Source organism: Phyllobates terribilis, unplaced genomic scaffold, assembly GCF_046119375.1.
Source record: "Phyllobates terribilis strain yellow unplaced genomic scaffold, ASM4611937v1 Scaffold_5__5_contigs__length_657084704, whole genome shotgun sequence".
NCBI lineage: Eukaryota > Metazoa > Chordata > Amphibia > Anura > Dendrobatidae > Phyllobates > Phyllobates terribilis.
Genome location: NW_027362765.1, coordinates 33,832,573 through 33,857,202, shown reverse-complemented (window position 1 = coordinate 33,857,202; position 24,630 = coordinate 33,832,573). Strand labels below are relative to the sequence as shown.

Genomic DNA, 24,630 nt, shown 5'->3' with positions numbered 1-24,630 from the left:
CGGCCAGGTACAAATAGGCAGCTGGTGGTTGGGGGCAGCCTGTTCCTGCCTGCTGTACCTGGCTGGACACAAATATAGGGCGAAGCCCCACGTCAATTTTTTTTAAAATAAGTCCTTTATTTTAACACTAAATGACATTTGAGGAGTTAATAAAGATGCAGTCCCTAAATTATTATTTATTTTTTAATTAATTTTTCCCAAAACTTTTGACGTGGGCTTCGCCATATTTTTGTATGCCAGCCAGGTACAGCATCCAGCTTCTATGAACGCGCCATTTTCCGGGGTGGCTGCGCACTGCAATTTTCAGCGGGGGGAGGGGGGGGGCAGAAAGCTTGGGCCTCCCTGCGCTGCAGATTCCATCCCCCAGCTGCCTAGTTGTACCTGGCTGGACACAAAAATAGGGAGAAGCTTCACGTATTTTTTTTTTTTAATTATTTCATGAAATTCATGAAATAATTAAGAAAAAAAGGGCTTCCCTATATTGTTGTGTCCAACCAGGTACAAATAGGCAGCTGGTGGTTGGGGGCAGCCCGTTCCTGCCTGCTGTACCTGGCTGGACACAAATATAGTGCGAAGCCCCACGTCAATTTTTTTTAAATCATTTCAGGAAATTCATGAAATAATTTAAAAAAATTGATGTGGGGCTTCGCCCTATATTTGTGTCCAGTCAGGTACAGCAGGCAGGAACGGGCTGCCCCCAACCACCAGCAGCCTATTTGTACCTAGCCGGACACAACAATATAGGGAAGCCCTTTTTTTCTGAATTATTCCATGAATTTCATGAATTTAAAAAAAAAAAAACGTGGAGCTTCGCCCTATTTTTGTGTCCAGCCAGGTACAACTAGGCAGCTGGGGGCTGGAATCTGCAGCGCAGGGAGGCCCAAGCTTTCTGGGCCCCACCCGCTGCAAATTGCAGTCCGCAGCCGCCCCGGAAAATGGCGCGTTCATAGAAGCGCCATCTTCTGGCGCTGTACCCAACTCATCCAGGGCCCTGATGCGGTGGCTCACTGGGTAATAAAGGGGTTAAGGCCAGCTTGGCATTATCAGCTGGCCCTAAGCCCGAAATTCATGGGGTCACGCCAATATTAGACATGACCACCATGAATTTCTAGTAAAGTATTTAAAAAAAACACAAACACCCAGAAAAAAGTCCTTTAATTGAAATAAACACACAATTCTTTATTGTTCTAAATTAAACCATACTTACCATCACGCCCATTCCAGCTGAAGCCAACGATCTCCTGCAATAAAAGAAAAATAATAAAGCAACCTCATCCTTACCTTTCCATGGCTCCCACGACGGCTCCAGCTCTGCTACATCGAGATGACAGGCTGGACCGCAGCAGAACGCTGCCATCCAGCCTGTCATCCCGCAGACACTGAGAAGCGCAGGCATACTTCCACTCCTCAGTGTCTGGCTGTGACGGCATCCAGATGAGCCGACAATGAACTCGGCTCACCTCATGTACGTCACTGACAGCGTGGGAGAATTCTCCTGCACTCAGCGCTTCAGCGTGAGAATTTTCCCACGCTGTCAGTGACGTGCATGAGGTGAGGTCATGTCCCATGAACTCGGCGCACCTCATGCACGTCACTGACAGCGTGGGAGAATTCTCACGCTGAAGCGCTGAGTGCAGGAGAATTTTCCCACGCTGTCAGTGACGTGCATGAGGTGAGCTGAGTTCATTGGACATGACCTCGGCTCATCTGGATGACGTCACAGAAAGACACTGAGGAGCGCAAGCATGCCTGCGCTTCTCAGTGTCCGCGGGATGACAGGCTGGATGGCAGCGTTCTGCTGCGGTCCAGCCTGTCATCTCGATGTAGCAGAGCTGAAGCTGTCCTGGGAACCATGGAAAGGTAAGGATGAGGTTGCTTTATTATTTTACTTTTATTGCAGGAGATCGTTGGCTTCAGCTGGAATGGGTGTGGCGGTAAGTATGGTTTAATTTAGAACAATAAAGAATTGTGTCTTTATTTCAATTAAAGGACTTTTTTCTGGGTGTTTGTGTTTTTTTTAAATACTTTACTAGAAATTCATGGCGGTCATGTCTAATATTGGCGTGACCCCATGAATTTCGGGCTTAGGGCCAGCTGATAATGCCAAGCTGGCCTTAACCCCTTTATTACCCAGTGAGCCACCGCACCAGGGCCCTGGATGAGTTGGGTACAGCGCCAGAAGATGGCGCTTCTATGAACGCGCCATTTTCCGGGGCGGCTGCGGACTGCAATTTGCAGCGGGTGGGACCCAGAAAGCTTGGGTCTCCCTGCGCTGCAGATTCCAGCCCCCAGCTGCCTAGTTGTACCTGGCTGGACACAAAAATAGGGCGAAGCGCCACACATTTTTTTTTTTAATTATTTCATGAAATTCATGGAATAATTAAGAAAAAAAGGGCTTCCCTATATTGTTGTGTCCGGCTAGGTACAAATAGGCAGCTGGTGGTTGGGGGCAGCCCGTTCCTGCCTGCTGTACCTGGCTGGACACAATTATAGGGCGAAGCCCCACATAATTTTTTTTTAATTATTTCATGAATTTCCTGAAATAATTAAAAAAAAATTGACGTGGGGCTTCACACTATATTTGTGTCCAGCCAGGTACAGCAGGCAGGAATGGGCTGCCCCCAACCACCAGCTGCCTATTTGTACCTAGCCGGACACAACAATATAGGGAAGCCCTTTTTTTCTTAATTATTCCATGAATTTCATGAAATAATTAAAAAAAAAAAAACGTGGAGCTTCTCCTTATTTTTGTGTCCAGCCAGGTACAACTAGGCAGCTGGGGGATGGAATCTGCAGCGCAGGGAGGCCCAAGCTTTTTGCCCTCCCCCCCCCGCTGAAAATTGCAGTCCGCGGCCGCCCCGGAAAATGGCGCGTTCATAGAAGCTGGATGCTGTACCTGGCTGGCATACAAAAATATGGCGAAGCCCACGTCAAAAGTTTTGGGAAAAATTTATTAAAAAATAAATAATAATTTAGGGACTGCATCTTTATTAAGTCCTCAAATGTCATTTAGTGTTAAAATAAAGGATTTATTTAAAAAAAAAATGGCGTGGGATCCCCCATAATTTTAGTCTCTAGCGGAGGTTAAGCAGACGGCTGGGGCAGATGTTTGAAGCCTGGGAAGGGGGTAAAACCCACGGAGCTTCCCAGGCTACTAATATCAGCCCCCAGCTGAATACCTAGCCTTTACTAGCTATTAAAATGGGGGACCCCCCAAAAAAAAATGACGTGGGGTCCCCTCTATTTTAATAGCTAGCAAAGGCTAGGCAGACAGCTGGGGGCTGATATTAATAGCTCAGGAAGGGTGCCATGAATATTGGCCCCCTCCCAGGCTAGAAACACCAGCCGTCAGCCGCCCCAGAAATGGCGCATCCATAGGATGCGCCAATTCTGGCACTTAGCCTCGCTCTTCCACGCTGCCCTGGTGCGGTGGCAGGGGGTAATAGTGGTGGGGTTCATGTCAGCGCCAGCTGCCATGAAGCCCAGGTTAGTAATGATGGCCGTCTATATGACACCCCCATTACTAACCTACAAAGTGTTAAAAAGAAAAAACACACTACACCCAGAAAAAAATAATTTATTTGAAATAAAACACCATTTTATTTAATTCTTAGTTTACTAAAAAAAAAATAGTTACCTGTCCACGTTCCTGCGCTGATCTCCCATGCACAGCTGTCACATCTGGAGATGGTGACAGCTGTGCATGGCTGCTGTAAGCTCACGCTGCCGGGAACACGTCCGCTCCCGGCAGCGGGAGCCACTGACTGAGGTCACCGGAGTGCATTCAGGCAGCGCAGCTCCGGAGACCTCCTTTACGGCAGTGCTGTACCGTGGGAATTTCTCACGATACAGCAGTGCCGTAAAGGAGCTAACCGGAGCAGCGCTGCCTGAACTCCGGTGAACCCTTACGGCCCCGTCATTCTAGCGGCGGCAGCGGTTCAGAGCGGTCACATTCTATGTGGCTGCTCTGAACTGGAGATCTTCGTGGGACACTCGTGGACTGCTACGGAGGGGTAAGGATAAGGTTGTGGTTTATTATTTTATATTTTATTACAGGAGATCGATGGCTTCGGGGAATTAGGTGTCTTGGTGAGTATAGGTGTAGTTTTTTATTTTTTACTTTATTTTAGGTGGCGATCGGCGGGGACAGGTAATGTATGAACTAATTTCTTTTAGGTAACCACTGGCCACCAATGACATGTATCTAACATTTATTGGGGACACAGTAGGGCAATTTAAATAGCAGGATCAGGCTGATGGGAACTACTGCTCCCATCGAGCTGATCCTGCTGGCAGGAGTGGACGGGGGACAGACATAGGCCGATGGGAGTAGTAGTGTCACATCGGCCTATGTCTGCCCGCACACACACCCGCACACATCGCACAGACACCCCGCACACACACCCCGCACACATCGCACAGACACCCCGCACACACACCCCGCACACACACCCGCACACACACACACCCGCACACACACACACCCGCACACACACCCGCACACATCGCACAGACACCCCGCACACATCGCACAGACACCCCGCACACACACCCCGCACACACACACACCCGCACACACACACCCCGCACACACACACCCCGCACACACACTAATCATGACGGGTCCGGGAGGTGAGGCTGACCTGTGCGGCCGTGGGAAAGTTGATGTGAGTTCATGCAGTCAAGCATGAACTCACATGAACCCTCTGAGGGCACCGCGGCTACTTCAAATGAACAGCTGATCGGCATCACCTGATACCTCAGCTGTTCATTTGAAATAACCGGCGGGAAAGCGCAGCACAGAACGGGAAAGCCGGCGGTGAAGTCTTTTCACTGCCGGCTTCCCCGCCCGGGTCCTTCGCTCCTTGGTGCTGCGCTCCCCGCCCGGTCCTAACTTACGATCGGGATGGGAGGTGGCGAGGGGAGCGGAGGATCGGGGTGGGAGGCTGCGGGGAAGCAGTATGGGGCTGCGTGATTGTTTAAAAGCCGGCGGCTTTTTACCGCGCGCCGGCTTTTAAACAATCAGGAGAATTCTCCCACGCTGGGATGGCATTCTGATGACAAGCTGGATCGCAGCTGAGCGCTGCCATCCAGCTTGTCATCCTTCAGAGACACTGCAGAGCGCAGGCATTATGGGAACTTCCGATTCCGGTATTCGATATTATAAAAGTATCGGAATTAAGTATCGGAATTCCGATACAGTGAATATCGGCCGATACCCGATATTTCAGTATCGGAATGCTCAACACTACTCATGACACCTTCTCTCCATCTACCTGATGATCCTGAGGAACACTGGGATCTTCTTGTTTACAGTCCTGTGGAAGAAGAGGACGGGGACATCTCTCTGGTGTTGTCCTGTTACTGGATATAACTGGAGGAAACAGATACAGGCACTGAATTCATTCTTTACATACAGATAATTATAGACTGTGTGTATTTAGTCCTGTCTATTACCTGGTGATGTGAGGGGCTGGGGATCCTCCATCATGACGTCCTTGTACTGATCCTTGTGTTCTTCTAAATACTCCCACTCCTCCATGGTGAAATAGACAGCGACATCGTGACACCTTATAGGAACCTGACACATACAATGATACCGTCATCCCCCCGATCCCTTCATAGCATTACTGTATAATGTCCCAGCATTCCCAGAAGTGTCACCTCTCCAGTCAGCAACTCAATCATCTTGTAGGGGAGTTCTAGGATCTTCTGGTCATTGATGTCCTCATGTATCAGGGGGTGAGATGGAGGCTCAGTGATTGGGATCAGGGTTCTTCCCCATCCCTCAGACTCAGAGGCCTGACAGCGCTCACTAGAGGTCTTCTCCACTACTGCATAATCCTGTTATAGAGAAACACATTAATAAATCTCACACTCAGACATTTCCAGAGTCCTCACCTCTCCGGTTCTGTTATTTCCATAGATAAGAATGATGTAATGTGATGTCATCAGAATCGCTTACCTCTCCAGTAAGCCAGTAAAGGATCTCTAGGGTGAGGTGTAATATCCTCTCCTCCATCTTGACCCCGTCCCTATCCATCCTTGACGGGTCAATCAGGAATATTCTCTTATATAGATCTCCACTGAAAGGATCCGATATTGTAGGGACCTGAACATGAAGAAGATGAGCCGATGTAACCTCATAAAAAATCCATGCGATAATATAATTACTGGAAATAATAAGGGGAAACATATCAGGAGATAGAATGTGTAGATATTGTATTCTCAGATCGTGTAAACTGGAATGTTATAAACATCACCCACTTGCTGCACTTGTAGCTCGGATGCGACTGTAGGCTGTGGGCACATGTTGCAGATTTGGTTTGGTTTTTGTCGGGTTTTTTCCTGCGCGGATTTGTCACAAAACCTGATGTCAGCAAAGTGAATGAGAAACCTGAAGTGTCATGCACACATTGAGTATTTTTAACTTGCAGATTTGGTGCAGAAAATAATCTGCAGCATGTCAATTATCTGTGTGTTTTTGCCTGCGTTTTTTCATCCATTGAATGCACTGAAAAAACGCAGGCAAAAACGCAACGTTTTTGAGGCTGCGTTTTCCAGCCAAGAGATGCAGAAACGTTGCAGAAATTTCTGACATCAAATACTCAATCTGTGCACATAGCCTAAAAGAGGACTCCACTTCTCACATTTACCCATCCATTCATCTACCACAACAGGCAGACAATTGGCTAAGCGCACCCCCCAGCCCGCTCACACATCCACACCACACTTCTTGCAGTCACAGCTCGCCATTTTGATAGGCCACTGAGAAAACCTGCCCTAAGTGAGACACTAGTAAACATGCACAGCTAACTTTTAGAAGCACCTGAGAGGTATTCTTCTGCTTAAATTTAAAAAAAATCACAATTTTACAAAACAGAAAGAGAACATTCCCCAATCTTGATGAGACAGAGAATGTCTTTTCACCAGTTTATATTACATTAGTTACCATTTTTTCAGTAAGCCATTAAAAATGATCAATCACTGAAGACCAGGGCCCGACAGGGACTAAAAAGCAGCTCTGGCACATAAAATTTACCAGCCCACATACAATAAGTGTCCTCACCCAAATAGTACATCACCGACAGGTTGTGCCGACTTTAGCTTTAATTGTTACACTACTCGCTTAAATGTGTTAGACAACCACTTTAAAAATGTAAGCTGCAGTGACCATATAGTGACTAGACACCCATTCATCACATACAGTCTGCGGACTATCACACTGCAGACTATGATAAAACATATGGCACTGATCAAACCAGGGATTGAAGCTTGAAGAAGACAATTTGCATATTCCAGGTGCCTTCTGGGAAAAGCGAAGAGTCTCCTTCAGCTAGAAGATCGTTGGGTACAGCCGGGACCAGCTGCTTGGAAAGCATCGCCAAACCAGGGATTGAAGCTTGAAGAGGACAATTTGCATATTCCAGGTGCCTTCTGGGAAAAGCGAAGAGTCTCCTTCAGCTAGAAGATCGTTGGGTACAGCCGGGACCAGCTGCTTGGAAAGCATCGCCAAACCGCACGCCTGACGGCGCGCGAATTTGTTTAATTTGTTTGTCCTAGGGTATCACAAGAAAGAAGACAGACATCAAGTCAGCAGGGACAAGGAGCAGCATGGCAGATGTGACAACCTACATGGTGAACTGCAACATGTGCTACATGTTCACAGATCGACCAGAAGCTGAAACCAACTTCACCTGCCAGAAGTGTAGACTACTGGCTCTTTTAGAAGAAAAGGTGCGGGGACTGGAAGAAAGAATTGCGACATTAAAACTCATCAAGGAAAATGAAGACTTCCTGGACAGAACAGAAGCGTCACTACTGGTCACGGAAAGTCAAGGAAGCATCAGAGAACCTCCAGAGGCAGACAAGTGGAGGCAAGTGACCAAAAGAAGCAAGAAGACCATGGAGACACCACCAACCACACAACTGAGAAACAGATTCCAAGGACTAGTGGAGGACGAAGATGGCACACCTAAGGATGAGGAACTACCAGCAAGCAAAAAAGGAAAGAGCACCCAGAAACACCCAGAAGCGACAAGAAAAAGGACAGCCAAGAAGGGAAGAAGAGTGGTGGTGGTGGGAGACTCACTACTGAGAGGAACAGAAGCAGCTATCTGCAGACCGGACATAACCGCAAGAGAAGTATGCTGCCTCCCAGGGTCGAAGATCAAGGATGTTACCGATAGGATACCGAAGCTCATCAGTTCCAAGGATGTCCACCCATTTCTTCTGATACATGTTGGCACCAATGACACGGCAAAGAAGGACCTACCGACAATCTGCAAGGACTTTGAAGCATTGGGGAAGAAAGTAAAAGAACTGGATGCGCAGGTAGTTTTTTCTTCTATCCTTCCAGTAGACGGGCATGGCGTCAGGAGATGGAACAGGATCCTTGAGGTGAACAACTGGCTGAGACGATGGTGCAGACAACAAGGATTTGGATTCCTGGACCACGGTGTGAATTACCTCTATGACGGACTCCTTGCCAGAGACGGACTACACCTCAACAAACCCGGGAAACACACATTCGCCAGGAGACTCGCAACACTCATCAGGAGGGCGTTAAACTAGAAGAAGAGGGGATGGGAAGAAAAACGCCGGACACGATCATGCAACCAGAGAACATACTAATGAAAGATATGAAGTGCGACAAAGAAGGTCCAAGACAAGATACTTGGAAGGGAGGTAAGAAAATTTCTAATACAATCCTGTGATGAACCTGTAGCCGCCATCTTGGTAATGATAAATCATATCCAGGGATGGCCACACTTCAGCAGCCCCCACCCTTGGGACCTTCTGTTAAAACGTCAACTAGATAGTTTCCCCCCATCCAGGCTCCTGTAAGATAAGAAGCCTACTTAACACTTGAATGCTAGGAGCTTCAAAGACTTCGAGAGGAAACACAGCCAGCAGGGGGGGGTGCTTCGTCTATCTGTACCTGACCATTTGTCCCATAGGACTAGTTTCTTTGTCTGTCACAAGCATGGAGGCATAAGATATAGAAACATGAATAGTACACGCATGTTGCGTGGGATGGGCCAATAAAAAAATATCACGGCGTCCCGGAGCCATTGCGCACACAAGCCTCCGCGGTAGACGTTTGTACGTGCTCTGGAAGCCAAGATATAGCGCGGAGCCATTCCTGAGGACCGTATGGTATCATAATTGATATCAAAAGGTCGGTTACGGCGGCCCGAATCCATGGGAACCCCTGGGGGTATCATGAGACCATCCCAGAAGAAGTTATTGGGTTCCATAGAATTTGGGCTTCTGATCGAAGTTAGACCTGAGGGTGGAGACTGAGCCAGCTGACCTCACCAGCAGTGGGCGGGACGGGGCAGGTAAGATAGCAGGACAGACAAGAGACAAGTCAGTCTTGACCCAAGAGTGGGGTGCTGAACATCTGAGCACCAGCTGAGGCCACCAAGGGGAGGAGCAGTTTGACCATGCGGTGGTAGGCCTCAGCCTGTAACAAAGAACCGTGCCTGCGACCGCAGAATCCTCTCCCTGCGTCACAAGAGAATCAAGAAACCGGTAACTGATATGCTGTGGTGATTCTGTGTGTTGTATTCCATTGTTGTATAGTTTAGCCTGACCTTATACCTGTGTATATTTAGTTGTATATCGTGTATCTAGTGTATTATTATAATCAATTACCTCAAGTAATTGTGGGCCTGCCTTTTATTCTGCATAACGAACGCACGTCCGTGTGAGCTCGGCTCAAGCCAAAAACGCTACCCAGGGTTGGTTCCTGACCCGATATAGGCCCATTCACGGACTGGGCGTATATCTAAAATAGGGACTGGTGGCAGCATACCAACTGGGGATTGGGGAAGGCTGGTAGTGACGGTCGGAGGTTCAGATATATATATTCCTGGCGCGGCCAAGGAAGATATATATACCGCCCTCACTACAGAGGGCCCCGATACCCAGTAGGTTACAGGACAGTCTCCCTGGCGACCGCTTATCCTAGGTGCAGTTCCTTGACTGACCTGAGGCTAAGAGGGCGCTAGCGAGTTGTGCTGTGTAGTGACGTTACGGTTTAGTGACGTTGAAGGGATAACACACTACCGTGTTCCCTGCGCTGGTTGCAGCTTCCTGGCACTACTTTCTCTAGGTGCAGTACCTTGACTGACCTGAGAGGTAAGGGGGCGCCAGAGAGCTGCACCCACCGGCCGGCTTTCATCACATTGGTGGCAGAGCGGTGGGATTGCAGAATAATAGTGTTGTGGGACCCCTACTCCCAGGCACTAAAGACTGCCAGTGGTAACTTCCACTGCTGGAGTCTTAAGGTCAGCCCAACGTTAGACGGTCAGGCTAAAAGTATAACAAGGTGTGTGCAAACTCAGGGTTGCAGCGGTGTCGGTTACCAAGATGGCAGACGGCACCAGGAGCAAGACCCTGCAGGAGGCTAATGCTACGGTCCGTGTGGCAGGAGGGGAGGACATTGTTACTCATGGCGAGGAGGAGTCCAGCCCGGGCACCTCAGGGAGCCAGTCCCCAGTATACGGTCCCGCAGTGGGCTGCCCACCACCTACCCAGCCCAGCCTGTCCAGATCACAAGCCCTTTTACAAGCGGCTATGGCAAGTCTCCAGTCTCATGGCGATGCCGTCTACAAAACCCTCCTGGCAGCATCAGAGAAGGCAGCGGAGGAGGAGCGCGAAGCTGCGGAGCGCCGGGAGGCTGCGGAGCGTGCAGAGCGGGCTGCAGAGCGCCGGGAGGCTGCGGAGCGTGCAGAGCGAGCTGCGGAGCGCCAGCACCAACTGGACCTGGCCCAGCGGGGGCTTCCGCTAGAGCAACCAACCCATCAGGAGACCAAGTCGTCCAAAGTCCGAGCTGAGGACTTCCCTCTACTGGAGAAGGATGGGGACCTGGACTCCTTTCTGGTGGCATTTGAACGGACCTGTCTTCAGCACCATCTGGCCCGGGATCAGTGGGCCAGATACCTGACCCCCCGTTTGAGGGGTAAGTCCCTGGATGCCTTGGGGGACTTACCTGCCGGGGAGGTACAGAACTACGACTGCATCAAGCGGGCCCTGATCCGGCAGTACAACCTCACTCCCGAGTCGTACCGCCAGAAGTTCCGGAGCCTGCTGCGTGGCCCCAAGGACACCTGGACCGATCATATGCGGGCGCTGTTGAGAGCCGCAGAGCACTGGACCTCGGGTCTAGCGCTTACTACCCGCCAGGAGGTCCAGGAACTGTTCGTCACGGAGCAGTTTTTGTGGAACTGCCCAGAGGACCTCCGACAGTTCCTCCGTGACCGAAAACCAACAGGGGCTTCTGCTACAGCCGCCCTGGCAGACGAGTATGCCAATAACAGGGCGCCTGAGCTGAAGAAGTCTGCCAGCAGCACCTGGAGAGGGGGTAAGCCCAGTCATGCCCCTGTTTCCCCGGCCCCTAGAACACAAGGGGTGTATCCCCCTGTTGCCCTCTCCAGGCAAGGACCAGACGTAAGACGTTGTCATCTATGCAACAAACCAGGACACTTTAGGGCTGAGTGTCCCCAGCGCCAAAAGACCCCATCCCAGTCCCAGAGAGCGCCCAATGTTTTGTGTGTGGGAGGGGGTGGTGGTAGGTCCCTGGACAACATCCAACCCGTCACCATAGGCCGTTCTGCGGTCATGGGACTGCGGGACACGGGCGCTGAACGAACACTGGTACGGCCTGAGGTGGTGTCCCCCCAGGACTTGGTACCAGGAAAGACTCTTTCCGTCTCCGGGGTTGGAGGCGTGGAGCCGGCACTTCCCGTTGCCATGGTGTATTTGGACTGGGGTGCCGGAAGGGGGATGCGGGAGGTGGGAGTAACGCCAAATATTCCCGCAAATGTTTTATTAGGGACCGACTTGGGGCGTCTAGTATCGCAGTATGTACCCTCTGAACCCCCAAGTTCGGCCCCCCAAGAGTGTATTGATTTGTCTGCTGCTAATGCCAACCATGTTGTATGTAGTGTGTGTCCTGCTGAGGAGGAGGGAGTGAAACCTGAGGGTAACACCTGCACAGACACAACACAAACAGGGTTAGTGAAAGCAGGTGGGGAGTGTGGGGATGCCCGCAGAGGTGCTCAGCCGGCGTGCCGTGACCTCTTGTCCTCCGGTGAGGGAGGGGGCGGGCAGGATTCTGTAGAGGGAAGCTCAGGGATGGAGAGGGGGGCAGCTACCGGCAGTGTAGGGCTCCCAGGGGTATCCAGGCTGCTGAGTATAGGCCCACTGCAGGGGGAGGAACAGGCCATGGGAGGTGGGGGTGTCCCAAGAGAGGAGCCGCCAGGTAAGACCCCAGGGCAGGAGTTCCCCACATCCGAGATGTCCAAAGGCCTAGGAAGCCTGCCTGATCGGGCGGCTTGGTCAGAAACAGAGGGGAAGCAGGCACTACCCACGGTCACAGCGGTCATAGCCGCTGTCACCAGGAGTGGGAGCGCCGGAGCCCAAGGAGCCTTGCAGAGGTCCGACGGCTTCCCCACTTCTGACCAAGTGTCTGCCGGGTCAGACAGCGGCCAGGTGACATGCCCGGAGGGGCTGACAGAGGATGTGGCAGTTTCGTCGATTCTGGCCACATCAAGTCAGGAATTTCAGGCTGCGTTGGAAGCAGACGACAGCCTGAAAGCTCTCAAGGAACAGGCGGCACAGCCTCCCATGGAGTCAGACTGCGAGCGGGTGGTCTGGGACCAGGGACGGCTGTACCGGGTAACGGTCCAGCAGGGTTCACCGGAGGCGTGGCCCAGGGACCGACAGTTAGTGGTACCCTATCCGTTCAGGGCGGAATTGTTGCGGATCGCACACGAGATTCCGATGGCCGGACACCTAGGGATCGCTAAAACCAAGGCCAGGATAGCTCAGCATTTCTACTGGCCTGGGATGGGAGCCGCGGTGGGTGCCTACTGCCGTTCGTGTGACACCTGTCAGAGGGTGGGGAAGGCGGGGCCGCGCCCCAAAGCCCCACTGGTAACTCTGCCAATCATCGAAGAGCCTTTCTCGAGGGTTGCTGTGGATCTTATTGGACCTCTGTCCACTCCCAGCCACTCCGGGAAATGCTTCATACTCACGGTAGTGGACTATGCCACCCGGTACCCGGAAGCGGTAGCTTTGTCGTCCATTCGGGCCGACAAGGTGGCTACCGCCTTACTGGAGATCTTCTCCAGAGTGGGTTTCCCCCAAGAAATGCTCACCGACCGAGGGACCCAGTTCATGTCGCGGCTGATGGAGTCCCTCTGTAAGCAAATGCAGGTGCAACATCTGGTGGCCAGCCCGTATCACCCACAGACTAATGGCCTGTGTGAGCGGTTCAATGGCACCTTAAAGCAGATGCTTAAGATGTTGGTCGACTCCCACGGGAGAGACTGGGAGCGTTACCTCCCACACCTCCTATTTGCTTACCGGGAGGTTCCGCAGGCCTCAACGGGGTTCTCCCCCTTTGAGCTCCTGTACGGGCGACGGGTACGGGGCCCCCTGGCTCTGGTGAAGGAAGCATGGGAAGGGGATTTGGCCACCCCCGAGGTGTCGGTCATCGAGTATGTCGTGCGCCACCGGGACAGGATGATGGCCTTGGCAAAGCTGGTGCAGGACAATATGGCCCAGGCCCAGGCCGACCAGAAGCGGTGGTACGACCAGAATGCTTGTGAGAGGACCTACCAGGTGGGTCAAAAGGTGTGGGTACTGGTCCCCGTACCACAGAACAAGCTTCAGGCAGCCTGGGAAGGTCCCTACTTCGTGCACCAGAAACTCAATGCCGTCACCTATCTGGTCACCCTGGATCACGCCCGTGGAAGGAGGAAGGCCTTCCACGTGAACATGATGAAGGCTCATCATGAGCGGGAAGCGACTGCCCACCCAGTGTGCAACCTTCCCGAGGAAGGAGAGGTAGAAACCCTCCTGGATCTGCTCACCCAAGCCAAGGCGGGTGGGTCCATCGAGGATGTGGGGGTTGGCCACCAGCTCACGGAGGACCAACGGTCCCAGCTGGGGACCACCCTGCACCCCTTCCGGGGGCTGTTCAGCAGCCTGCCCGGAAGGACTGAGATGGCTGTCCACGACGTGGACACTGGCGATCACCCGCCGATCCGGCGTTCAGCATATCGGGTCTCTTTCGAGGTGCAGGGAAACATGCGCCAAGAGATAGACGAGATGCTGAAGCTGGGGGTGATCCAGGCATCCAGCAGCGCGTGGGCCTCGCCTGTAGTCCTCGTACCAAAGAAGGACCGAACTACACGGTTCTGCGTGGACTACCGGGGGCTCAACGCTGTAACGGCCACCGATGCGTTCCCCATACCACGCATCGATGACCTGCTCGATCGGATGGCCGGGGCTAAGTACCTGACCATCATGGATCTGAGCCGGGGGTACTGGCAGATTCCTCTGACCCCCGCGGCAAGGGAACGCTCTGCCTTTATCACCCCTTTTGGACTGTACGAGTCCACAGTGATGCCATTCGGCATGAAGAATGCCCCTGCCACTTTTCAGCGGATGGTCAATACGCTGCTTGAGGGACTTGAAGGGTACGCGGCTGCGTACTTGGACGATATTGCAGTCTTCAGTCCCACTTGGGAGGATCACCTAGAGCACCTGCGGCAGGTGCTCGGTCGGATCCACCGGGCAGGCTTGACCATCAAGCCGGAAAAGTGCCAGCTGGGCATGAGTGAGGTCCTCTACCTGGGTCACCGGGTAGGCGGGGGGGTTCTGAAGCCAGAACCGGGGAAAGTGGATGCCATCGCATCCTGGCCCACTCCTAGGACCAAAAAGCAGGTGATGTCCTTCTTGGGGACCGCCGGGTACTATAGGAGGTTCGTCCCACACTATAGCACCCTGGCCAAGCCCCTGACGGACCTCACCAAGAAGAAGCTGCCCGTCGCAGTCGACTGGACAGTCGCCTGCGAGACAGCTTTCGGGGCACTCAAGGCCGCCCTAAGTAGCTCCCCTGTACTGCAAGCTGCCGACTTCGACCGGCCGTTTGTGGTACAGACCGACGCCAGTGACTTTGGCCTCGGTGCTGTGCTAAGTCAGGTCAACACGACAGGCCAGGAACATCCTGTCTTGTACCTGAGCAGGAAGCTACTGCCCCGGGAGGTGGCTTACTCCACGGTGGAAAAAGAATGCCTGGCAATTGTATGGGCCCTGCAGCGTCTGCAGCCCTACTTGTACGGGAGCCATTTCACCGTGGAGGCGGACCACAACCCCCTCAGCTGGTTACACACGGTCTCTGGGTCGAATGGCAGGTTGCTACGCTGGAGCCTCGCTCTCCAGCAGTACCACTTCTCCATTCGCCACAGAAGAGGCCGTGACCACGGTAACGCTGACGGGTTATCCCGGCAAGGGGAGGGTGCAGAAGGACGCACGGGGGAACACAGGAATGTGCTACCCCCTCGCGCCCTCGTATAGGGGGAGGTGTGATGAACCTGTAGCCGCCATCTTGGTAATGATAAATCATATCCAGGGATGGCCACACTTCAGCAGCCCCCACCCTTGGGACCTTCTGTTAAAACGTCAACTAGATAGTTTCCCCCCATCCAGGCTCCTGTAAGATAAGAAGCCTACTTAACACTTGAATGCTAGGAGCTTCAAAGACTTCGAGAGGAAACACAGCCAGCAGGGGGGGGTGCTTCGTCTATCTGTACCTGACCATTTGTCCCATAGGACTAGTTTCTTTGTCTGTCACAAGCATGGAGGCATAAGATATAGAAACATGAATAGTACACGCATGTTGCGTGGGATGGGCCAATAAAAAAATATCACGGCGTCCCGGAGCCATTGCGCACACAAGCCTCCGCGGTAGACGTTTGTACGTGCTCTGGAAGCCAAGATATAGCGCGGAGCCATTCCTGAGGACCGTATGGTATCATAATTGATATCAAAAGGTCGGTTACGGCGGCCCGAATCCATGGGAACCCCTGGGGGTATCATGAGACCATCCCAGAAGAAGTTATTGGGTTCCATAGAATTTGGGCTTCTGATCGAAGTTAGACCTGAGGGTGGAGACTGAGCCAGCTGACCTCACCAGCAGTGGGCGGGACGGGGCAGGTAAGATAGCAGGACAGACAAGAGACAAGTCAGTCTTGACCCAAGAGTGGGGTGCTGAACATCTGAGCACCAGCTGAGGCCACCAAGGGGAGGAGCAGTTTGACCATGCAGTGGTAGGCCTCAGCCTGTAACAAAGAACCGTGCCTGCGACCGCAGAATCCTCTCCCTGCGTCACAAGAGAATCAAGAAACCGGTAACTGATATGCTGTGGTGATTCTGTGTGTTGTATTCCATTGTTGTATAGTTTAGCCTGACCTTATACCTGTGTATATTTAGTTGTATATCGTGTATCTAGTGTATTATTATAATCAATTACCTCAAGTAATTGTGGGCCTGCCTTTTATTCTGCATAACGAACGCACGTCCGTGTGAGCTCGGCTCAAGCCAAAAACGCTACCCAGGGTTGGTTCCTGACCCGATATAGGCCCATTCACGGACTGGGCGTATATCTAAAATAGGGACTGGTGGCAGCATACCAACTGGGGATTGGGGAAGGCTGGTAGTGACGGTCGGAGGTTCAGATATATATATTCCTGGCGCGGCCAAGGAAGATATATATACCGCCCTCACTACAGAGGGCCCCGATACCCAGTAGGTTACAGGACAGTCTCCCTGGCGACCGCTTATCCTAGGTGCAGTTCCTTGACTGACCTGAGGCTAAGAGGGCGCTAGCGAGTTGTGCTGTGTAGTGACGTTACGGTTTAGTGACGTTGAAGGGATAACACACTACCGTGTTCCCTGCGCTGGTTGCAGCTTCCTGGCACTACTTTCTCTAGGTGCAGTACCTTGACTGACCTGAGAGGTAAGGGGGCGCCAGAGAGCTGCACCCACCGGCCGGCTTTCATCACAAATCCACAGGGAGAAGATTGGAACAAAACAAAATCGTGTAAACTGCGTGCTAGCAAATGCCAGGAGCCTGACAAACAAGATGGATGAACTGGAAGCAGAAATATCTACAGGTAACTATGACATAGTGGGAATAACCGAGACATGGCTAGATGAAAGCTATGACTGGGCAGTTAACTTACAGGGTTAAAGTCTGTTTAGAAGGGATCGAAGAAGTCGGAAAGGGGGTGGAGTCTGTCTATATGTAAAGACGTGTCTAAAGCCTACAATACGGGAGGATGTATGGGAGGGAAATGAGGAGGTCGAGTCCTTATGGGTGGAGATACATGGGGCAAAAAACAATAATAAAATTATCATAGGAGTCTGTTATAAACCACCAAATATAGCAGAAGCCACGGAAAGTCTATTAATGAGACAAATAGACGAAGTAGCAAAAAATAATGAGGTGCTTATTATGGGGGACTTCAACTACCCCGATATAGACTGGGAAACCGAAAGCTGTAGATCTCAGAAAGGAAACCGGTTTCTGCCAATTATCAAAGACAATTATTTGTCACAACTTGTGCAGGAACCAACTAGAGGGACGGCCCTTTTAGACTTAATATTAACTAACAGGCCAGACAGAATAACTGAGGTGCAGGTCGGGGGGCACCTGGGAAATAGTGACCACAACATTATACAATTCCACAAGTGCTTCAGTAGGGTGCCCAGCAAGGGAGTCACAAAAACACTGAACTTTAGGAGGGCAAAGTTTGATCAGCTAAGAGATGCCCTTCACCTTATAGACTGGGATAGTATCTTTAGTAATAGGAGCACGGATAGAAAATGGGACATTTTCAAAACAGTCCTACATAGTCACTGTAGAAGGTACATACCTTATGGGAATAAAAGGGCTAGGAATAGGAGGAAGCCAATGTGGCTAAATAAGGAAGTCAAGAGGGCAATGAAAAACAAAAAAAAGGCTTTCGGTAAACTTAAACAAGAAGGCAGCGAGGAAGCGCTAATATCTTATAGGGAAAAAAACAAAATCTGTAAGAAACAAATAAGAATAGCAAAAGAGGAGACAGAGAGACTAATTGCCAAGGAAAGTAAAACAAATCCCAAACTGTTCTTTAACTATATAAACAGTAAAAGGATTAAAACTGATGGCGTTGGCCCATTGAAAAATAACCTGGGTAAAGTCATAGAGGGCGATGAGGGTAAAGCAAACCTACTCAATAGCTTCTTCTCCACTGTTTTCACAAAAGAAAACAATTTATCGGAGGAAATGCAGAGTGATAAAGTAAATCCTCTGCTAAATATCACCCACCTAACCCAGAGGGAAGTTCAGAAACGCCTAAATAATATCAAAATAGACAAGTCACCAGGCCCAGATGACATACACCCCCGGGTACTAAAAGAATTAAGTAATGTGATAGACAGGCCGCTGTATCTTATATTCAAGCACTCTTTATGGACAGGGACTGTCCCACTAGACTGGCGCCAAGCAAATGTGGTACCAATATTCAAAAAGGGGTCTAAAAGTGACCCTGGGAACTATAGACCAGTCAGCTTAACGTCTGTTGTGGGTAAATTGTTTGAAGGATTTCTTAGAGATGCTATTGTAGAATATCTTAATGATAATAACTGTCTAACTCCATATCAACATGGATTCATGAGGGATCGCTCCTGCCAAACAAACCTGATCGCCTTCTACGAGGAGGTGAGCTCACAGCTGGACCGGGGAGAGTCAGTGGATGTTGTATACCTTGACTTCTCCAAAGCGTTTGATACCATGCCACACAAAAGGTTGGTATATAAAATGAGAATGCTTGGTCTGGGGGATAATGTGTGCAAGTGGGTAAATAGCTGGCTGAGTGATAGAAAGCAGAGGGTGGTTATCAATGGAGTAAGCTCAGGGTGTGTCAGGGTTACTAGCGGGGTGCCTCAAGGGTCTGTCTTGGGCCCTATATTATTTAATATATTTATTAATGATCTAGTGGAAGGGTTGCATAGTAAAATAGCAATATTTGCAGATGATACTAAACTTTGTAAAGTAGTTAATACAGATGAGGACAGGGCACAGCTACAGGAGGATTTAGATAAATTGGGGAGTTGGGCCAAAAAATGGCAAATGGGGTTCAATGCCGATAAATGTAAGGTCATGCACATGGGAAAGAAAAACAGCAGTCACCCATACATATTAAATGGGAAACCGTTGGGGAAATCTGACATGGAGAAGGACCTGGGCGTCTTGGTTAACAGCAAATTAAATTGGAGTGCCCAGTGTCAGGCAGCAGCTGCGAAGGCAAATAGAGTCATGGCATGCATCAGAAGAGGAATAGGGGCATATGATGAGAACATTGTTCTTCCTCTGTATAAAGCGCTGGTAAGGCCGCACTTAGAATATTGTGCACAGTTCTGGGCTCCGGTGCTCAGGAAAGACATATTGGAGCTAGAGAGGGTACAAAGGAGGGCGACTAAGGTAATAAAGGGAATGGAGGGACTAGAATACCCAGAGAGGTTGTCAAAATTAGGCCTATTTACATTGGAAAAGAGAAGGCTTAGGGGAGACCTCATAAACATGTATAAATACATCAGGGGGCAGTACAGAGATCTCTCCCATGACCTGTTTATACCAAGGATGGTGACAAAGACGAGGGGGCACACTATGCGTCTGGAGGAAAGGAGGTTCCTGCACCAGCATAGAAGGGGATTCTTTACGGTCAGAGCCGTGAGACTCTGGAACTCTCTGGGAGAGGAAGTGGTGATGTCCAACTCACTTAAAGAGTTCAAGAGAGGCCTGGACGCCTTTCTTGAGAACAATAAAATTACATCTTATGCTTAGTTAATTAATCCAGGGATTTAATCTTACTGCCAGATTGGTGTCGGGAAGTGAATTTTTCCTCAGTGATGTAAATTGGCCTATACCTCATGGTTTTTTGTTGCCTTCCCCTGGATCAACGCTGCGGAATAGCTGCAGTGCACAAGAAATAGGCTGAACTGGATGGACGCTTGTCTTTTTTCGGCCTTATAAACTATGTAACTATGTAACTACAGTACAGACCAAAAGTTTGGACACACCTTCTCATTTAAAGATTTTTCTGTATTTTCATGACTATGAAAATTGTACATTCACACTGAAGGCATCAAAACTATGAATTAACACACGTGGAATTATATACTTAGCAAAAAAGTGTGAAACAACTGAAAATATTTCTTATATTCTAGGTTCTTCAAAGTAGCCACCTTTTGCTTTGATGACTGCTTTGCACACTCTTGGCATTCTCTTGATGAGCTTCAAGAGGTAGTCACCGAAAATGGTCTTCCAACAATTTTGAAGGAGTTCCCAGAGATGCTTAGCACTTGTTGGCCCTTTTGCCTTCACTCTGCGGTCCAGCTCACCCCAAACCATCTCGATTGGGTTCAGGTCTGGTGACTGTGGAGGCCAGGTCATCTGGCGTAGCACCCCATCACTCTCCTTCTTGGTCAAATAGTCCTTACACAGCCTGGAGGTGTGTTTGGGGTCATTGTCCTGTTGAAAAATAAATGATGGTCCAACTAAACGCAAACCGGATGGAATAGCATGCCGCTGCAAGATGTTGTGGTAGCCATGCTGGTTCAGTATGCCTTCAATTTTGAATAAATCCCCAACAGTGTCACCAGCAAAGCACCCCCACACCATCACACCTCCTCCTCCATGCTTCACGGTGGGAACCAGGCATGTAGAGTCCATCCTTTCACCTTTTCTGCGTCGCACAAAGGCACGGTGGTTGGAACCAAAGATCTCAAATTTGGACTCATCAGACCAAGGCACAGATTTCCACTGGTCTAATGTCCATTCCTTGTGTTCTTTAGCCCAAACAAGTTTCTTCTGCTTGTTGCCTGTCCTTAGCAGTGGTTTCCTATCAGCTATTTTACCATGAAGGCCTGCTGCACAAAGTCTCCTCTTAACAGTTGTTGTAGAGATGTGTCTGCTGCTAGAACTCTGTGTGGCATTGACCTGGTCTCTAATCTGAGCTGCTGTTAACCTGCTATTTCTGAGGCTGGTGACTCGGATAAACTTATCCTCAGAAGCAGAGGTACTCTTGGTCTTCCTTTCCTGGGGCGGTCCTCATGTGAGCCTGTTTCTTTGCAGCGCTTGATGGTTTTTTCAACTGCACTTGGGGACACATTCAAAGTTTGCCCAATTTTTCGGACTGACTGACCTTCATTTCTTAAAGTAATGATGGCCACTCGTTTTTCTTTACTTAGCTGCTTTTTTCTTGCCATAATACAAATTCTAACAGTCTATTTAGTAGGACTATTAGCTGTGTATCCACCAGACTTCTGCACAACACAACTGATGGTCCCAACCCCATTTATAAGGCAAGAAATCCCACTTATTAAACCTAACAGGGCACACCTGTGAAGTGAAAACCATTTCCGGTGACTACCTCTTGAAGCTCATCAAGAGAATGCCAAGAGTGTGCAAAGCAGTCATCAAAGCAAAAGGTGGCTACTTTGAAGAACCTAGAATATAAGAAATATTTTCAGTTGTTTCACACTTTTTTGATAAGTATATAATTCCACATGTGTTAATTCATAGTTTTGATGCCTTCAGTGTGAATGTACAATTTTTAAAGTCATGAAAATACAGAAAAATCTTTAAATGAGAAGGTGTGTCCAAACTTTTGGTCTGTACTGTATGTAATCAGACAAATTCACAGGCAGAATAAAGTACATAGTAGCGCTCTCCTGACAAGTCTGTTTTACTAATACGGGTGTTCCCTATTAACCAATTGTGGAGTTCCTCTGTGATCCCATCCTGGAAATGTATGAATTAGGCTAAGTGCCCACGATGCAGAAATGCTGTATATTTTTTTCTGCATCTCCCTGGCAGGAAAAACCCATGCAGATGTTACATGTGTTTATCCTGCCAGGTAGAAGCGTTTGTCAAGTGTTTTTGCATGCATTCCTGCATGCGGGTTATCAAGCGCTGTTCCAAGCGATTTTGGCATCACTTGGACAAGTGCTTGACAACTTGGTCACACTATATAAATCCGTGCAACTGGCATGGATTTATATAGTGTGACCAAGTTAATAGTTAAAAAAAGAATAAAAATGTTAAAAAAAAACAAACAAAAAAAAACATTATACTCACCTTCTGATGGCCCGCGGTCTTCTCTCCAGTGCGACCGGTCTCTCGTACGGCTCACGGTGGTGTAAAAGGACCTTCCATGACGTCAGTGATCGCGTGACCTGTCACATGACTAAATGACGTCATGGAAGGTCCTTTTACACTGGAAGGTGAGTATAATGTATATTTTTTACTTTAAAATTTTTTTTTAACAGGTACTATGGTACCCGGGTCTGGGGGAGAGTCTCCGGGTACCATCCACACATTGAATCGCTTAATATCCGCATGTGCACATGTAGTCATGCGGATATTAAGCGATTCAATGCAAGTCAATGGCGGCAATTACGCTGTGTGTCCGCAAAATTAATGGACATGCTGCGGATTTTTACGCAATGATAATCCACAGCGGAAATTTCCGCAGCATGTGCACAGCACATGCGGATTATCATTGGGGGCCATGGGGCACGTATTACCAAGGGTCTTTTTAAGCGTTTTTTGCTGTGGAAAAACGCACAGTGGGCAAGCAGCCTTAGGCTGAATTCACACATCTGTGTGTCACGGTCTGAGTGCAGACAGTTATTCACGGACTGGCCATGGGTCTCTTGACCTGAACTCATAAGTATATGACAGGCTGTAAAGATAGTCAATTACTGGTCAATCGACCTGCAGCCAGTCCCTGAATGACGGTCTGTACTCGGACTGCAACACACAGATATGTGAATGCCGCCTTAATTGAATAAATTGTCACTATTCTTCATGTGTACTAACAGTCTGGCAGTGTTCAATTATCCCTTACTACAGGGCCACCATCAGGGCATTACTGCCCTTACTAGTGTATGGGGTCCAGTGAGCAGAAGCAAAAAGGGAAGGCCCGGACCCAGTCCCACCCCACCTTTCTTGCTTCTTTTTACTGGGCCCCAGGGTGTAATAATGCATTGTGCATCAGCGGCGTACATCTCTGTGCTGGGAGCTTTCCTGGAGCTCCATGACCGTCAAAACAGAACAGCAGCGCAGCTCCAGGGGACATGCCCCTGCACCTTCAGTGAAAAGCTGGTGACGGTGCCTACGCGATGATGTCACCACGTAGGTGATGGTATGTACACACGGCAGAATACCTGTACACTTACACTATATACAGTGTGTATAATGTCACTGGTGTTCCCTGTATTACCTGTACACTGACACTATATACAGAGCTTCTGTGTGTAATATCACCAGTGATCACTGTATTATTTGTACACTGACAATATATACTGTGTATAATGTCACTGTTGATCCCTTTACACTACCTGTACACTAACATTATATACAGAGCTCTTGTGTATAATGGCACTTATGGTAATATTAGTATTGTGCTTTTTTATTAATGATTAGTTTTGTAGTATTCGGTCACTATGTGGCAGTAATATGTAATCTGGTCATGGTGTGGTGGCATTTGTTTCTTGCATGTGGTGGTAATATGCGGTCTGGCCATGGTGTCATGGCATTTGTCTCTTATATGTGGTATTATTGGTCATTTAAAAAAATGTATGTGACACATTCCTTTAAAGAAAGAAAAAAAAAATCTAAGAAGAGTATTGGATATTTTTAGAAATGTTTAATGGTTAGTGTGAAGAATGGCTCCAGAGAGATTGTGCAGACTCCCACCCCTGCCACCACATGTGAAGAATGGCAACAGAGAGATCCCACAGAATCCCACCGCTGTCACCACATGTGAAGGATCCGCACCTCGCCACCTGCCTGACGTCACAATTACATCTGACGGTACATGTGATACGGATCTGCCCTTTGCACCAATGTGACGTTCCGCACCCCCTCGGGGACGCGTAAGGTCAGATTGGTACAGTTCTACACAGACACCCCCTGTCCACATGGGTACAGGAAGGTATCGGGAGTGAGAAGAGGTGGCCCACTCGGTCACTGACGTGGCACCACACTCGCTCACACCCCTGACAGGCTGAGAGGCCCCTCTCACTGACCCCAGTGAAACAGTACCTTGTCAGCCTGGTAGAGCAGCCACCAGTTTCTATTAGATATAACGAGAATTATATTGGGCCAGAAACCAGCCCCGGTAGCGTGTTAGTTGGACCGAACAACGGACGTGAGGATTCGTGGATAGAGATAAAAGTGCAGCCCAAGGTTAAGACCAAACTCAGTGGTGCTAGGGGTTTCTGAAAGGCTGTGCCAGGTATCTCCCCATCCCTACGCGCTAGACTGGGCTGGGAGCCAGGCTGACATTCTCCATTCTCTTGGGATCTTGAAAATCTATTTTATAAATAACTAGGACATATAGTATTTCCATAACTCGGTAATGAATTATAGTTTTCTGACACAAAAGGAGCCGCATGGCTTGGCTCTCCTATGGGTCTTCCTGTTGAAGCCCGACAGCTAGCTGGTGGGGGTGTAACTTCCTGGCTTGGAGTTGCTAAGTGAGATATTTGTCACTCACCGACATTCGGCCTCCTCCTTCCTTTTTGGCTGCAGAAGTGTCCAATTACAACTGTATGCTGTAAATCTTTATAATTCCTTGTCAATTAGGATACAATTATTGACATGGGATTATATCTCCAATATTCTTCACACCTCCTCCCTTTAGAGGGCGCTAGGGGGCAGCACCTCCCAGGTGTTTACGCGTGCACCCGTCCGCAACCTCCCCTTGTCAGAATAAACCA

The 24,630-nt window shown here is 49.5% G+C and overlaps 1 protein-coding gene across 1 annotated transcript in view; it reads right to left on the bottom strand.

The window, feature by feature from the left end:
- LOC141271858 (uncharacterized) overlaps window positions 1–24,630 on the bottom strand; it is a 158,552-nt gene that overhangs the window by 18,726 nt on the left and 115,196 nt on the right. Inside the window, exons 14-16 of the mRNA XM_073682053.1 lie at window positions 5,665–5,844; window positions 5,458–5,581; window positions 5,277–5,374 (exon numbers count right to left, since the gene is read on the bottom strand). Of these exons, the coding sequence (XP_073538154.1) occupies window positions 5,277–5,374; window positions 5,458–5,581; window positions 5,665–5,844 (402 nt within the window). The remainder of the gene's footprint in view (window positions 1–5,276; window positions 5,375–5,457; window positions 5,582–5,664; window positions 5,845–24,630) is intronic.